Here is a 15757-nt window from a genome sequence, read left to right on the forward strand (position 1 = left end):
CTGATGCGGCTATTAATTAAGTGTAAAGATTACAAAAGCTTTTAAGTGAAAAAGCTCTTACAAACAAATTGGACAAAAAGACTGGAAAAATGAATTTTCCAATAATACAAAAGCACATAAATCCAAAGAAAAATTCCTTTCAGCCAATAAGGTATCCAGACGCTCGCAAAACAATAGGCAAGTCGTCATAGGCTAAGGATTATGGTTTAAAAAAAGGACTTCTCCGATACTCGTAAAAAAGACAGCGCCCCAATACAATTCAAATTCTTTCAATTGTAAGAAATTATGAGCGCTCTAATAGCCGCCTGGAATTGCTGACGCGGCTATTAATTAAGTGTAAAGATTACAAAAGCTTTTAAGTGAAAAAGCTCTTACAAACAACTTGGACAAAAAGACTGGAAAAATGAATTTTCCAATAATACAAAAGCACATAAATCCAAAGAAAAATTCCTTTCAGCCAATAAGGTATCCAGACGCTCGCAAAACAATAGGCAAGTTGTCATAGGCTAAGGATTATGGTTTAAAGAAGGACTTCTCCGATACTCGTAAAAAAGACAGCGCCCCAATACAATTCAAATTTTTTCAATTTTAAGAAATTATGAGCGCTCTAATAGCCGCCTGGAATTGCTGACGCGGCTATTAATTAAGTGAAAAGATTACACTATTTTTGGCGCTCTTTTTATTCAAATTTTAGTAGTGAATTGCCGCCACTTCACATCTGCTGTCAGTTAAGCTGCTGACACTTGAGAAATTTTCGGAAAATCAAAACCCTCAATCCAAAATTTTTCATTAGACCAACAAGATTACAATAACTATTCCATGCTTCGTACGGGAGCAATTAATAAATTAACTGTCGATTTCAAATGACAAAACTTAAAAAAGGAAAAATCAAAATCGAGACCAGATCAAACAATGAGTCTCGCTATTGTGCGATTGCACAATGTTGCGAGCTCGCTGATCCAAAATCTTTTCTCCATTCCTTACCAACTGATGCAGAGAAAGTCAGAGTGCCTGTAAAGAAATTAAAATTTTCTCACTTAAACTTTGATAGATTTAAACTTTGGTAAAGCAAGGACAGACATCTATACAATAAAACAAACGAAACGACAGAGATGAAATCAACTCCAATGCACTCTATCAAGTAAACAACTATTTTTTCCCTAGCAAATACAAAAATTAAGATAACAAACAATTATATATCCCATGTACCAAAATTTCTTCAAACTTGGCTCGAGATCAATTAAACATATGTTACATTATATAACAATGTACCTGAACATCGATGTATATACATTCTAAATTGTTTTTTCGAGTTTGCAGCGAAGTCTCATAATTACTCCCGTTTTCTTTTCATTTGCAATAGTGTAAAACAGTGTTGATTTTTAAACAATTTAGTACCAATTTTAAATTTTATTTTGAACCTTTAAATCTTTTTGGTAACAAATTAGTTTTACATGTTCATTATCTTATTCACGTTTGATTAGGGATGAGTGCGCGAGGAAAAGAATACTCAAAAGCACATTCATTACACGTCCTGATGCCACTTAAAGTGGGTCAACAAAGGATTGGAGGAACTGTAAAAGCTCCCGATAAAACAACCAAACAATGTAGGACTCCTTGCCTTAAAAGAGAGGCGCGGTTTGATTTTCCTGTAACCTGCCGTTCTATGGGTGGAAAAATGTCAATTAGATTATCAAAATTTGCAATGGGAAAAGAAACTGGCTCATGAAAATTAATTGAAAATTGACGTCTTGCAACCAAACCTTCTCGGCATCAAGAAACTCAAGGAAATCAATCTCGCTCTGATTGATATGAACCGTATCATTTTTGTACAAAAATTAATTCAAACTATTATCGATAGATTTAGCTATGATCGTACATATTAGACATTAATCTATGAAAAATGGTACAAACCAACTTGGCGGATAATGAATAATTATTGTATTAATGAAATCAAAATAAATGTTCTACAAAGTGCGATATTGCACTTTCGTGTAGTGCTATCAACGTCATGATTCCCAGTCCACTCATGATACCAAGAACATGCATGATTCCTTGCACTATTCTGTCGGGGTCTTGCATGTTGAAGGCGTGGGGAAGCATGTTGATAAGTCCAACGTATATGAAGCACCCGGCCGCAGTACACAGGACGTATGCGGACTCAGAGGCACTCGATCCAATCAGAGCCCCGGCACCCACTCCAGCTATTGCTATTGAGTTGGAAATTAGGGCCATTTTCAACACCTGAACAAACGTAGCGTCAGAAAACTTTACTATGCTCATAAGGAGTATCGATAATGTGCATGTGCTCAATGCTGCAACACTAATATTGTATCAAATATTGATAAAAGTTTAAAAAGATTACAGTAAAATTTATCCATGGATAATTTCGGCAAACAACCCAGGCTGAGGTGTGTACTCGAAATCGTCCTTTTTGGCTTGCGATAATTTTGACATTTTTTAGCTATTTTATCACTTCTTTTAGGCTCGAAACCATCTCTGATCAGGCCTACTTGCGACCGAAAATGTTCCTGATCAGACTCAGTTGCGCTCGATATGCTCTCTGATCGAACGGCTTCGAGCGCAGGATTATCGACTATCTTGCACTCGAACCGTTTATGATCAGACCAGGTTGAGCTCGGAACGTTTCCGATTAGACACAATTACGCTCGAAACTGCTTATGATCAGACTCACGTGCGTTTGATTCCGCCTCTGATCAGACTCAAATGGGCTCGAATCCGCTCTGGCCAGACTCAACTGCGCTCGTGCGCTTGAAATTTCCCGGTAATTTTGAGCGCAAAATAGTCAGGCGTGAGGTCGAAATGGTCTGATCAGGACGATTTCGAGCGCGCACCTCAGCCTGGAAATCCTACTTTAAGTCCTTATCTTCTGAGCTACTGAAAGATAGTATTGATGTTTTGAGATTCCACGTGGATACAGAAGCAGTCTTCAACTCTTAATTCAGCAGACTTTGTAACTTAGCAAGCAAACGAAAAAATTTGTTGATTTATACTCCGTTATTTAACATTTTTTATCATATATATCGGTTTTAGGTTTAATGAGGCAGACTGTCATTAAACAGTCAGATGTGGAAGAAGTTCTGGATATTGCTCTTATGTCAACGTAAAGCTTTGATTCGTATCTACTAAGTTTTCTCTCAAACTCGTTTGCAGTGAGACGAAACGAGAATTTGAATTTTTCGAGGCGTCATAATTCCAATGATTGGTAAAACTAAACGCGTTTTCTATAGTTTATATGCTTTTTTTGAAGTAAAATGTACCTTTGCAATTTTTTCTCATTTTTTTATTTTCCGCTTCGGAGGGGATATTGCTTCGGAGGGGATATTGTTTTTTTTTACTGATATCAGCTTCGGAGGGGATATTAATTTTTTACTGATATTTTTAAACCACAACTTAAGGATTTACTAAAGATTTAAAATCTATGAAGCTTACATGTTAGCATGTCTATGGTATCGAAGATTACTTGTAGAAAAAAATGTTCAATTTGAATGACCAGGCGAATAAAAGTGAAACTTTTTAACTCTTCCTCAAAGTGAGCTTGATTGATTGCTTTTAGACAAATTTGAGTACCAAAATAATTACTTATATTTTGGGCTGTTCAAATTGACGTTAGATATGAAAATTGACATAGAAATTCAAATATTGACAATTTAAAAAAAATCAATTGAAAATAGCCGTTATTTGTTTATGCTGCAACATCAATGCAATTCATTAGTAACCCTCATTTTTTTATTCGAAAGCAATGAAAATTCAAGTAGAAAACTTATTTCTAAAGTAAGTTTCTTATACTTTCTTCACGTATGCTACGGGTGACATATCAAATTCCAGATCGACTAATTTGACAAAAAAACGAATTCAATCGATTTTGCTTCGAAAAGAGTAAACATGAAAACGCACAGAAGACATTTTTTGACGTCGAAGCACTTCAAGTACTGTCTTCATTTGATTTATTCCCCGATGGGAATCAGTTGTGAATAATGGTTAGGAAGATTGTTAAGATTTTCGATCTTCGAAAAAACACATAGAAGACTTTCAGCTGACTAGTACAATGAGTTGAGGAGTTATTTGCATAATTTTGCAAGAATTCTTGTGTTAGAAGAGCATTTCAAGGCTTCAAATATACAAAACGCAATGGCTTTGATCATATGACAAAACAGATGACTAATTGTTCCGACCCCACTTGTGGGGGGATGAACAATATACTCAAATGGGGTTTTTTTGTTCAGCCAATATTGGCCGATCGATATAATCATCGTGGTATCATTATAAAGCTCGTCCAGCGTAGAATCCAAAACTATTTTTTTTTTAATTTTGTATATTTCGAAGAGTTATTGAGGTTTAAAGTTTGTGTTGTGTGAACACGATATATTTGGCATGACTTTGTTCACTGTTGTTTAGAGTATTTTTTTTCAAATTAACTTTTTTCGTTACAATTATAATTCAAAATTACAGGCTACAAAATGAAACAATTTTTTTGTTGCTAATAGACGAAAGGCGATAAAAAGCTAGTTCTGATCTCATAGGGAAGTTTACTATCATAAAAAATTCATACTTCATACTTTACTTTCTTAGTCATTTAGAGACTAGTCAGTTTTCAAATCAAGTTTTTATTGAAGACTAACCTCATTTACAGTCAAACAATGCCCAATGAACAAAAAAAAATTGTTTTCAAGGAATCATTCATGTTTTTCTGGCTTTGACTGAGTTTTCGTAATTTTTATTTTTTGTCTATTTTAGTGAATTTAGTAAAATGTTGCAGTCGTATGGCATAGAACTGTTGTCTAGCTTCAATGTGTTTGCTAATAAGCTTTAAATGAACCCATCTAGTTTTTTGTGTGGACAGCTCTTAGACTTTAAAACATGTTTTTAAAAAATTTCTTGAACATTTACCGATCTCAAACTTATTTTCGTGAACTCTAAGTCAGTCTACCTTCCAACCTCTTTTTTTCCTAGTGCAGCCAATTTCAATATGGTTAGCGGTTTTATCTTATAACTATACGGAATTTCTTAAATTATTATATTTTTTAATTTAGACATTTTTTGGTGTTTTTATTTGCTTTCGAAATCACATGGCGTTATCCTATTATTGAGAGCTCTCAATGGTTTGAAGAGGACGTTCAAGGGATCATAGTTAAAGTTTTCGGAAAAATTTTTTTAGTTTAAGTGGCTGCAACATTTTCTTGTACTTTTCCACTGAGTTAACTTAGCGTTTTGATTGACTTCCGTTGAAAGCTATTACATTTAAAGGCTGTTTAATTTTTTCTTTGAAAATTAACCGATCGTAAACTCAGTTGCGTGAAATGTATGTCAGTTTCAGTATTAACAGGACCCTTTCCTTTCAACTGCAGCCAAAATTAAACTGATTAGAGGTTTTTTTCTAACTATTGGTTTTATGACTTCAATGCAACCAGTTTTCATAATTTTTATAAAGGTTTTTGGACACTCTTTTCGTATTTCTGTTTCTTTTTGAAATCCATTCACATTATCCTAATATTGGTAGTTCCCATTGTTTTAGAAATGACGTTCAGGGGATCATAGTTATAGTTTTCAGAGAATAGATTGCGGTTGAAATGGCTTCGACACTTTCTTCTCGCACTTTTCTACTGATTTTGATTTTTGCAATTTTGTTGTTGTTTTCATACTCAATGACTAATTGTAATGTCTGATTGTTGAGTCATGAATGACAAACACGTTTGTTTTCCCATCGAGGCACAACTTAGAGTTTTTATTGGCTTCCATTGAAAGCTGTTGTTTTTAATGGCGTTGATACTACGGGTTTTCACAAAAGTTTCATGGTTTTAATTTAATTGTTCGAATTTCTTATTTTTTTTAAAGATCTTGTTTTTCTAAAAGATAATCCCATTGATGTTAAAAATTTAATTGAAAAATTAAAAGTTTTCACTGCAAAGCTCATTAAATGGCTTTGACACTTTCTCGCTTTTTTTGAATTTGCTGTTTTTACCTGTTTTCTTATTCTTTATTTAGCAGTAAAACACTGACCGATTTTATAAGCTTGTACTTGAGGATTGAATGGTTGATGTTAATCACTAAAATTTCTTTATTGCGAACACTTTTAAAATTTATAATATTCAAAGATTTTTTAAACATTTCCGTTTTTGTTGTTCTCGTCAACTTGCCTTTTTTCATCATTGAGAGGTCTAATTCAATTCCTTGTAATTTAAAAATTTTTTTTTCTGATTTTAAGTCGGTCTGTTGGACAAAATGCGTTTTGGTAAAAGTTTTGTGAGTGGTGTTTCTTTTTCTCTTCTTTTCGCACATTCGCGTAGTAAAAGATGCCAATGGTTTTTAAATGTGACCGAAGTGCACTGATCTTATATTTAGTAAAGTTTTAGTTCAATTAGAATAAGTAACATTTGAAGTAAAATACAATTTTCAGATAATAGTTAATGCTTTTAATGACTTGAATAATTCGTTTTCGCAAATTGTTTGTAATTTTTTGAGTTTTTTTCCATGTTTAGTCCTTCTCTATGGCTAAGTCTAACCAAAGACAGATTCTATTGCTTTTGTAAGGACCCTTTAGTTAATTTATCAAGAATTATTTCGTTAGAAGTTAATGACTTTGAAGACTTTTGAAATTATTTGGTTTAAATTTGTTGATTGATTTTTGAATTTCGCCTCACTATTTATTTTTGTTGACTTTTTACCTTTTATTAAGAAAAACTCCCATCTGCCGTGTAGTTAGGAAACGTTAAACTTTTATGTTTTGGGTTTTATCCGATTGCAGTTTGACGTTGTTACTAGGTGGTTTTAAATTCAGATATTGAGTTTTTGCCGTGAAATTTTTGTTTTTGCATATTTTGTTGTTTGTTTTTTTCTCGTAGTCTTTTTAATGGCAGATCCCGTGAGCGCTGTAATGCAGCATGGCATTATGTAATTCAATTAGTAGTTTTGGTTATGTAACAATTTTTTAAACTCAAACATCTATGTTTGATTATCTCTTCATTTGGTTGACAATTAAGCCATAAATGTAGATGAGCTCGGGTCGGAACATCATGTGCGTACGCACATTAACAAGCATCCTTGTTCAGATTAATAATCAGATTATTTCAGACTAGCAGTAGTACAGAAGGAAATGAACATACATATAGGACAAAAATAATTCCTAAAAACTTTTTGAGAGCAATTAATTACACTCTATTCAATTGCATCAAAGCGTATTGATTGCGTGAATTGCAACAAATAGAATTGAACTTGCTTATTAACTGAGCTCACCAAAGTGAAGCTCTCTGTGACTGCAAACAAACTAAAAACGCTGAAAAATTCAAGCAGGCGAGATTCTTTTTCAAAAAAAACCTGATTGGTGTCAACAAAGACAATGACAGTTTTATAGTGAAGATTTCGGTCAAATTGGTTGTTAATTCCTTTAGAAACTTAATTACTAAAACTGCACCTGATTTGGTTTGACTCCATTGTTAACGAGAACGACAAAGTCTCCAACTTCATGTGGTATCTCGTGCAGCCCAACTGCAATGGAAGTTGCCAGCCCATCCACGAGGGAGGAGGAGAACGCAGACCCAATTGCCAATCCATCGATGAAGTTGTGGAATCCATCTCCTACTATAACCATCAGAGATCGGGTCTTACCATAGCTATGTGAATGGCTATGTCCATGACAATGAGCATGACCATAACCATGATCACGATCATGACCATAGCTGTTCCCATGACCACTATGATCAATGTTGATATCTCCATTTTCAGCGCTATGATCAGTATTGACAACAGTAGTGTAATCATGGCTGTGTCCGCAATTATGACCATGATTGATTCCATTGTGATTATGATCATCTAATTTCGGATCATGACATTGAGGCAAATCAAATTTTCCATTAAGTGGAATCGGTTGATAAGGGTGTTCATGCTCCACTTTCAGCATTGGAGTTGTCGATGAATGTTCAGTTGTGGTGTCTGGCTGAAAATCTCCTTTTAGACTCATCTCCGACTCTTGAGAATTCATAGAAATTTTGGCATCGGCATTTATCAGATTTGGTCTTTTATTTTTTGGCAACTTTTTGTTTCGATCATTCGAGCGAGCTCTGCAAATTTCGATGACTTTTTCAAACATGTACAGCACGTAGACAGTGATGACCACGACTAGCATCCGTTTAGTCAATTGAGAGTGTTCGAATTGATCATGTTCTTCGTTTTCATTGTCACTGTGCATTGCCTCTGGAATTAGATGTAGAAACGCATCACCTGTCAGGGTTCCGATTGCTAGGGCGATAAAGAAAGTAATCACTCTTTTATAACCTTTGCCCTCACTCACATTTTGATGTCGGTCGATGTACGTTTTTAGCAGAAATGAGACCGCAATGCTCAAAGCTCCAATAAGCGTTGTTACCAACAACGCACAAACAATTCTATGCCCCAATGGCATCGGCTTCTCCACGGTTTCCATGAAAATTTCCACATCAACTGTATGATGTACGCACGCCATTTGAGCTATCTGGTTCAGTATTTCTGGGCACATAAGAGTGAATTCGTTATAAGAAATTGCGTTTTCTCTGACGTCATACTTTGCAGTTAAAGTCGACGAATTAAGGCACAGTTCGTTGGGATGTTTATCCATGTCGAAGTGAGATTCATGTTTAAACGGATGAATCTTCCCGACTTTTAGGTGTTGATCATTTGTAGTATATGTGAACACATTTGGATCAATGTGGACTTGAACCTCGTCTGTCAAAATCTCCCCAAGGTTGTCTTGGTCATGATCATTGTGTCTTCGGGACCTTTCGGCGTGTTCGAAAAACCGAGTTGTGGACTTAGTTTTCTTGCTTATTACCATCATTTTCCAGTGATGCTCGGTTGTTCGTACAGTAATCGTGCCTCGTTCCAAGCCGACAGACTTAAGCAACATTCGGAACGATTCCTTCGAAAAATGGTTGCCCGTTGACGGGTTTGTCGAGTTAGTCTCTGAGTCGCTTTCGGCAAACTTGAGTCGCAGTGAATCGAGGGCATCAATTGTTCTCTGAGGCAGCGACAAACATTTTTCATTTTCAACGCCGTTTGCTTCCAGCCCAGCCAACAAATTGCTCGTTTGTAAAACAACGGCGATAAAAACTGAGATCCTGAAAATAATGATGTTCATTTTGCATTGAGAAGTTCTGTTTGCTAACCTGCTGCAGAGATAAATTTTGTCAAACTTAATTAAAACCAAGCGATATAATGTCTTCAAATGTTCACAACTGTTGCTCTTGATAAGACTTGCAAGCTTAAACTAAAGACATACAATTTGCACAAATTTCGCGACAATAAAACCTCCCCAAATATCTATTAAGTCTTTAATTTGTGCGACTTTTGAAAAGAATTTCAAATATCCTACAAGCTGGGGCTGATTTTGTGTTTGAGAAGTGGTTTGTAGAACTGAGGAGGTCGGGTCGAGCAAACAAAATAGATGAGCTTTTTGGTTGGCTCAAAACTTATCTTTGCAGAATTACTTTGACTTAATCTGAAGAGAAAGAAATAGTATACTTCTTGAGAGAAAAGGTAAATTATTTAGTTAGTATAAAGTATGGTCTGGTTAAGCTAAATATTTACTCCGAATTAGCTCTCAAAGTTAGCCTTTAGAGTGAAGTAAATATTAGCATTTCCGAGATGCCTAACAATACACAATTTTCTCTGCTTACTATAGGTGTATGAACTCTTTTCTTTGCAGAGATTAGACAAAACCTACAATAATATATAAACGCAGAGTTCTTTCAATCTTGAGCTCAGGATCACAATCAAAAGATTGTTTGAAATGAGCTGAAGGCTTTCACTTCTGTCACTTTGGTGATGTTCGCAAATTTGATCTGCGAGATAATTCGCAATTTCATACCCCATAATAAAACCCACTTCAGTTTCACAAAGCAGTTTTAATCATACGCAGCCTATTTTTAGATGATTTTCTTGATGAAGTCAAAACAAATTAGGTGCTGAGAAAACACATTTGCTTTCTGATCACTGAAAACGAACTCAACTTTTAACTGCCGCCGTTGACCTGTAATGTTGCAATCGACCTAATATTTTAGTATTGAGCTAATATTTTTGACCACATGATTTGTTGAACACATATCAAATATTACTGGCAAATTTTCGGAAATTAGACGCCGTCTATTATATTCTAAGATTATACTTAATTCAACTAAACTGAAGGCTATTCAACTTAACACTAATGCCAGCTAGCAATTTCTTTAACAAACTTTGATAACCTAATCCAGTATGACTCAATAACCGAGCTTTATCGGTTGATCCCAGTTCTTTTCATTGTGCTTTTGTAACTTTGGCTTGATTCACTATATTGCGAAATTGATTGAATGAAAGATTTTAAAATCCATTCACTTGAACCAGTGAGTGAGATAAGAGAGGATTTAAATGTAAATGTTGCGAATTGTGTAAAACGAAACACGTGATCAAAAGGAAAGCGAATTTAAGAGCATCAGGACAAGTCCTTGCCTATGATTCAAAGAATTTCCATTGACTAAACAACAAAATAGACCTCAAATGTACTTTTAATGGATTGAGAGGAATGCTGTTCAGCGGGAAATTTGATAAAAATTTTAAAAAACAGTAAAAATTAAAATCTTATTACGGCATATGAACAAGAAATTGCTAGCGAAAAAGCGAGTTTTTATTCAAACCCCATTTCCGCACTCCAGTTTAAAATTAAATTGGAAAATTTTCTGGCTGCGAGATCACTAGTTTTTTGGCTCCACTTTCTGTTTCGGCGTGACGAAAGTCACTGCTCCAATTGTACTTCAAAATCATCAAGTTTGTAAACAGATCTTGAAAAAGGACAGCGCCCCAATACAATTTATTTTTTTTTTGAAAAATAGAAAAGGATAGCTACCAATTAATAGCCGCTTAGATGCTCCAATTGTCTGAAATGTTTGACTATTTTTTTTCATTTTTGCTTCAATTATCTTAAAAGCACATTTTAATTTTGTGGGGACAATTCATTTTCAATTGGCCATCCCAGAAACTTTTTCGTTTGTGCATCTAATAAATTTTTTTATCAGAATATTCAACTCAGGTGAGTTTAGTGATTTTTACGTTGGTTACCCCACAGAGCCGGTACCGAAATAGATAAGTTGACCTCAATTGTAAATAATATTAACACTCTATCCTAATACCCGCGAAAAAGACATTATGAGAAATTTACTACCATCAAAGTCCGTCAGTTACTAAACGAGAATGTACATTGAGTAATTGTAACAGGTTTTCGCAGTCTTTAAATGCGAAATCCTCTGATAAATCTTCTTTTCATCTTATGCATTTAATCCTGTGAGATTTTACTCGGCACTTACGTGAAAATTGAGCTCTGCGAATTACCTCCCAGCGATTGTCTTTATGTATTCGCTTTTTATTTATTTTTTGCACTTTTCGCAAGCATCAATTTGACTTGGTTTACGTTTTTTTTTACCGGCTCGATCATGATATGTATGCAGCAGACCTTTGGAAATAAAGTACTTGATAATGTCTCATTCCAGAAGTTATGACCAATAAAGCTTAAATTGTTACTCAATGAGATACAACGAAACAATAAGTTGATCATGAAATTTGGCGCCTAATACAGTAGCAGAAAAGAAAAGAATCTGCTGCAAAGTTTTGTTCGAAATTTCAATTGTATCACGTTTACGCAGAAGGATTGGCATGGGATTAGGCTAATGAGAAAACGTATGCCAACATTACCTGCTAATCGCACATGAGTTTTAATATTAAATTTTAAGGGATTTTCGTCGTCTTTAAGTATTAAAAAAATACACATTGCACCGAGAAATCGTATCTCGTCTTTTTTAAAAAGCATTTGATCATATATAAGTATGATTTACAGCGGCATTTACTCAATCATCAACTATTGCAAAATATTTTAATAAAGGTTTTCTTACTCGCAGCTTGGGCTATTTTAGGCAAGTGGTATTCGTAGGCTATAAATTTATTGATTTACGTTTTGATACCGGTGCGATATAAAAATTATAATGATTTTGACCCGCATTTAGCAGAAAATTTTTTTAAAATTTAAATTATGATGCGGAAGCTGGTCTTTTTTCAAACTGTTTTGAGAATTTTCCCGCTTTTTAGTTTAGATTTTGTTAATTATTGTCTCACAGAAATGCATATTGACTAAGAATAAAAAGATACTTCATTTGAGTTGTTTCAAAAGATCAAAATAGTTTGACGGCTATTGAATAAATACAGATATTTTCATGTGCTGGGATAATGAATAAGAATACTGACGTGAAAGGAAACACAGACGTACCCAGCAACCTCCGCGTGTTTTTGTGAGAAAATGAGCACAAATCAGGAAAACAAAGAAAGTCAATGCTTAAGTGCTTCTATCAAAATTTTAAGCACTTATTTGAATTATCATTATTGGCAGAACATTTAAGAGAACTCATTAATTTCCCCACATAATTGAAAAATTATTAAAAAAGTAGACCATTCAAACAAAATGTTTGATCGCTCCATTCCCGTTTAAAAGCACGCTCATTTCAAAGTGATCTCTTGGTTTTCTTGTTGTTTCTACTCGTCCGCCTAAAAAAAATAAATTTCTCTATGCTCAACAAATACCTATAAATTACGCCAAGAAGTAGATCTTTGATTTCGGTATTTGCTGACACAATAAAAGACTGCCTTGTTGCATTATTTATATGATGGTGTTTTTGCCTTCAAAACGATTTCAAAATTTGCTCATTTTGCGAGCTAGAAAACAAAGTGTTTTTGTGGTAAAGTTATGGGGTAGTGTATAACATACAAAATAATAGTAGTCAATAATGGGGTAGTGTATTAGATACAAAATACCAGAAATCATAATCCCTAAGTTTTCCCGATTTTGTTTTCAAATTTCCCTATAACTCGCTTACGATCTTTTGTTTTTACAAATACCTAAAACCCCAATTGCCAGGAAACGCAGAATTTGATCTCTGGATGGCAAGACGCTTTTAAAAAGAAGTCTTTTGGAGCAGAAACAATGATTGAGCCATAACTTGCTCGAAAAATACAAAATGGAAGTAGCAAAAGTCTACCAATTTTCCCAATTTCCCTTCGAATTGTTTTTGGCAAGTTATTGCAACCATCTCAAAAGAATAATTTTAGAGCAACACTAAAAACACTTTTTTGCAAACTGAGTGACTTTTGGGTATTTAATATCTTTCTGCCAATGCTCAATATCTTTCGTAAAAAAATACACAATTTCATTGCTCAAGGCCGTAACAGGTCACCAAAGCTGTAATTTTAAAACTAGTGAACAATTTTTAAACTGGTGTAACTTTGTTCTAAAGAATCTTAAAAAGAACTGATTTTCAAAAAAGTACATATAAATAGACAGTTAACAGAATTGAAAGAGCAATCTTACGGATGGTTCTTGTTAATTTCATCTGATGTGTTCAATGTTAAAAATTGATGGGTAAAACTTTTTCCTGGTTAAAAAATCTGTAAACAACATTTAAAATAAGCCTGAACAAATTTTTTCCTTTCTCTCATGTCCGATAAAAAGTGTTTACCGTTGGTAGATAAAGACTACCTACCGTTGGTTCAACGTATTGTTCAGCTGAATGTCCTGTATTTGGTTAACAGAGTTTCCAAGTTGCAGTTTTAAAATTTTCTTCACAATTTGTTCAGACAAAGGTTTAACCGATCCATCTAACAAAGGAGTCACCATTTGGTGGCCAAAATGGAATACATATTGCTATTAGTTTCTAAGATAAAGATATTTGTTTCTACGTTTGCCTAAAATTTTTTTTTGAAGCTGAACAACTTTGTAATTTTCAAATTTATTTGAAGTTATTACGACTCGAAGAGGAGTATTGGAGAAGACCTTTTTCAAATCAATTTTATTGGAGTGAGCTTTGAAGTAGGAAAAAATATGGAGTGATTTTGTTACTGAACAAAACGAAGAGTGGAGCGAAAGGGGAGTGGTTTTTGTTCATATCGCTGTTTTCTAGAGAGCGAGAAATTCAGAAGTGAAAAAAATTCTGTAAGCGCGCAAATTTTTTTGTTCACGCGAGGCATTTTAAAGCAATTTTCTTTAATTTTTTTGGTCCAGAGGTTTGGTTATGATTTTGTTGTAATTTGAGGCTGGTTTTGGTAGTGGTTTGAAGGTTTCTGGAAATTCATTTGAATTTTATTCTGATTCGGAAGTTTTTCATGTGTTTTTGTTGACGATTGATTTGTTTTACTGCCTCAAGTGGGTATTAAAATAATTTTTAGACAACAAGTGGTTACAGTTTTGTGGATTTTGTATCTTGTGCTTTTGTTTTATTGAAAAACTCATTAACTTTTTCCAGTTTTTTAATTCAAGTTGTTTGTAAGAGCTTTTTTTGCATTATTTGGCTTCAAGTACTTTTAAGAAATTCTCGAAAGTGGTTTTAGTAGGTACTAGTTGTTTTGATTAAGTAATATTGGCAGAGACAGTTATTTCGGGATCTCAATTTATGACAAAATTTGATCAGATTTTTATATTTAATTTTAACAGTTTTTATTTTCTTGTTTTTAGTTTTTTGTTTTATGGTTTGGTTTCAAGATAGTCATAAATTAGTGGAGACACGTTTTGTCTGATGAGTAGTTGGATGGTGTTTAAGTGGATTTCCACTTCGAGTCGTTTCCGGAATTCTTCTGGCTTTGTTTTGATCTTTGGCAGAAACTAATGAAGGATTTTGAATCTCTGGGAGCAATGTTAAGCATGTTATTTGTACAAAACGTTTGTGTTATTGTACCTTTTCCTATGTTAAAAGACCCTTTCAAGATTTTTTATTGCCCATGTCTCAAAGTTTTTTGTGCAAATTCACACACGGCAGATTAATTGGCTAGATAAAGGGAAGGGTACCAATGATTGGAGTGTGGCGTGTGGAATGTACGGAAAGAAAGAGGGGAAAAGATGGCTAGCTATGGTTATTATCTTATAATAGACTTATCATAAAATTATAAACAATTTTCGCCGTTCGTTCATAAAACACTTTTCCCCAGGAACATCCCAATATCATCATTAAATGAGGCTCATTTTTGGGGGGGGGGGGGATTCTGAAAAATTGCAACGCTAACTTTGTGAAGTGTGTAAAAACGAAGTACAAGCAACTTACCAGAAATTATGCATTATCTTCCTCGCAGACAAAGAGATGAACTCAAACGCTCTTTCTTTCTCTCAAGCAGAATAAACAGTACTATAAACAGTAAACAAGTCGAGTTTCAAACATATGCGCACAATCACCACAAACAAGTTACGCAAAGATAATGAAGAAACGCTGCTGCATTCGTCGTAATGGTCTGTGTACCAAAGTTTTCATCTGTAAACTCACAGCCATAGAAAGACAAAAAAAGGTTTTAAAATTCACTCTGTTGCATTCACGTTTATACCACAAGCAACAAATGGTTTGTGTAATGTGAATTTTAATTTGTTCATTTTTTCACATTATGTACCAACTTGACTTGGCTGATGTTTATAATCAGCATAACTATTATGTTTTTATGAGCTGTAAATTAGAGGAGTATATATTTTATAATTGTATTCCAAAAAGCGCAATTTTGGTTGTTCTTGTGCGATTTAGTTCTTCAAACGAAAGAACATATGCACAACCAAAATAAAAGGCTGCATTGTAGGTCATGGATTATTGCTTCTTATCTATCTATTTTTCTTTAAGAGACCAAATAATCAGACAAGAAAACTTTTACAGAAGCATAACTTCAGAAACTTGTTAAGGTCAGCTAATTTCCCATAGCTTATTATATTGAAGTATGGTAA

General features: G+C 34.2%; 1 protein-coding gene across 2 annotated transcripts; it reads right to left on the bottom strand.

Annotated features, from left to right (window-relative positions):
- Positions 1-1782: 1782 nt before the first annotated feature.
- LOC142336345 (zinc transporter ZIP10-like) lies at positions 1783-15388 on the bottom strand. Of its 2 annotated transcripts, XM_075385109.1 has the most exons (3): positions 15099-15388; positions 7433-9110; positions 1783-2244 (listed from the first exon to the last, which is right to left on the bottom strand). In XM_075385109.1, exons 1-3 carry the CDS (start codon positions 15110-15112, stop codon positions 1954-1956), a joined length of 1983 nt encoding a protein of 660 aa, XP_075241224.1. In that variant the 5' UTR covers positions 15113-15388; the 3' UTR covers positions 1783-1953. The 2 variants fall into 2 exon arrangements, with proteins under 2 accessions (XP_075241224.1, XP_075241223.1); XM_075385108.1 differs by lacking the exon at positions 15099-15388 and having other exon boundaries at positions 7433-9145.
- Positions 15389-15757: the final 369 nt, after the last annotated feature.

This window comes from Convolutriloba macropyga, chromosome 3 (assembly GCF_964194025.1).
Source record: "Convolutriloba macropyga chromosome 3, txConMacr16.3, whole genome shotgun sequence".
NCBI lineage: Eukaryota > Metazoa > Xenacoelomorpha > Acoela > Convolutidae > Convolutriloba > Convolutriloba macropyga.

Excerpts from the sequence above, each read along its gene's own strand:
- LOC142336345 (XM_075385108.1), bottom strand. The coding sequence starts at position 9,130 with ATGAACATCATTATTTTCAGGATCTCAGTTTTTATCGCCGTTGTTTTA. Across the intron at positions 2,245-7,432 it reads ATGGAGTCAAACCAAATCAG|GTGTTGAAAATGGCCCTAAT; the intron begins GTGCAGTTTTAG and ends ACGTTTGTTCAG.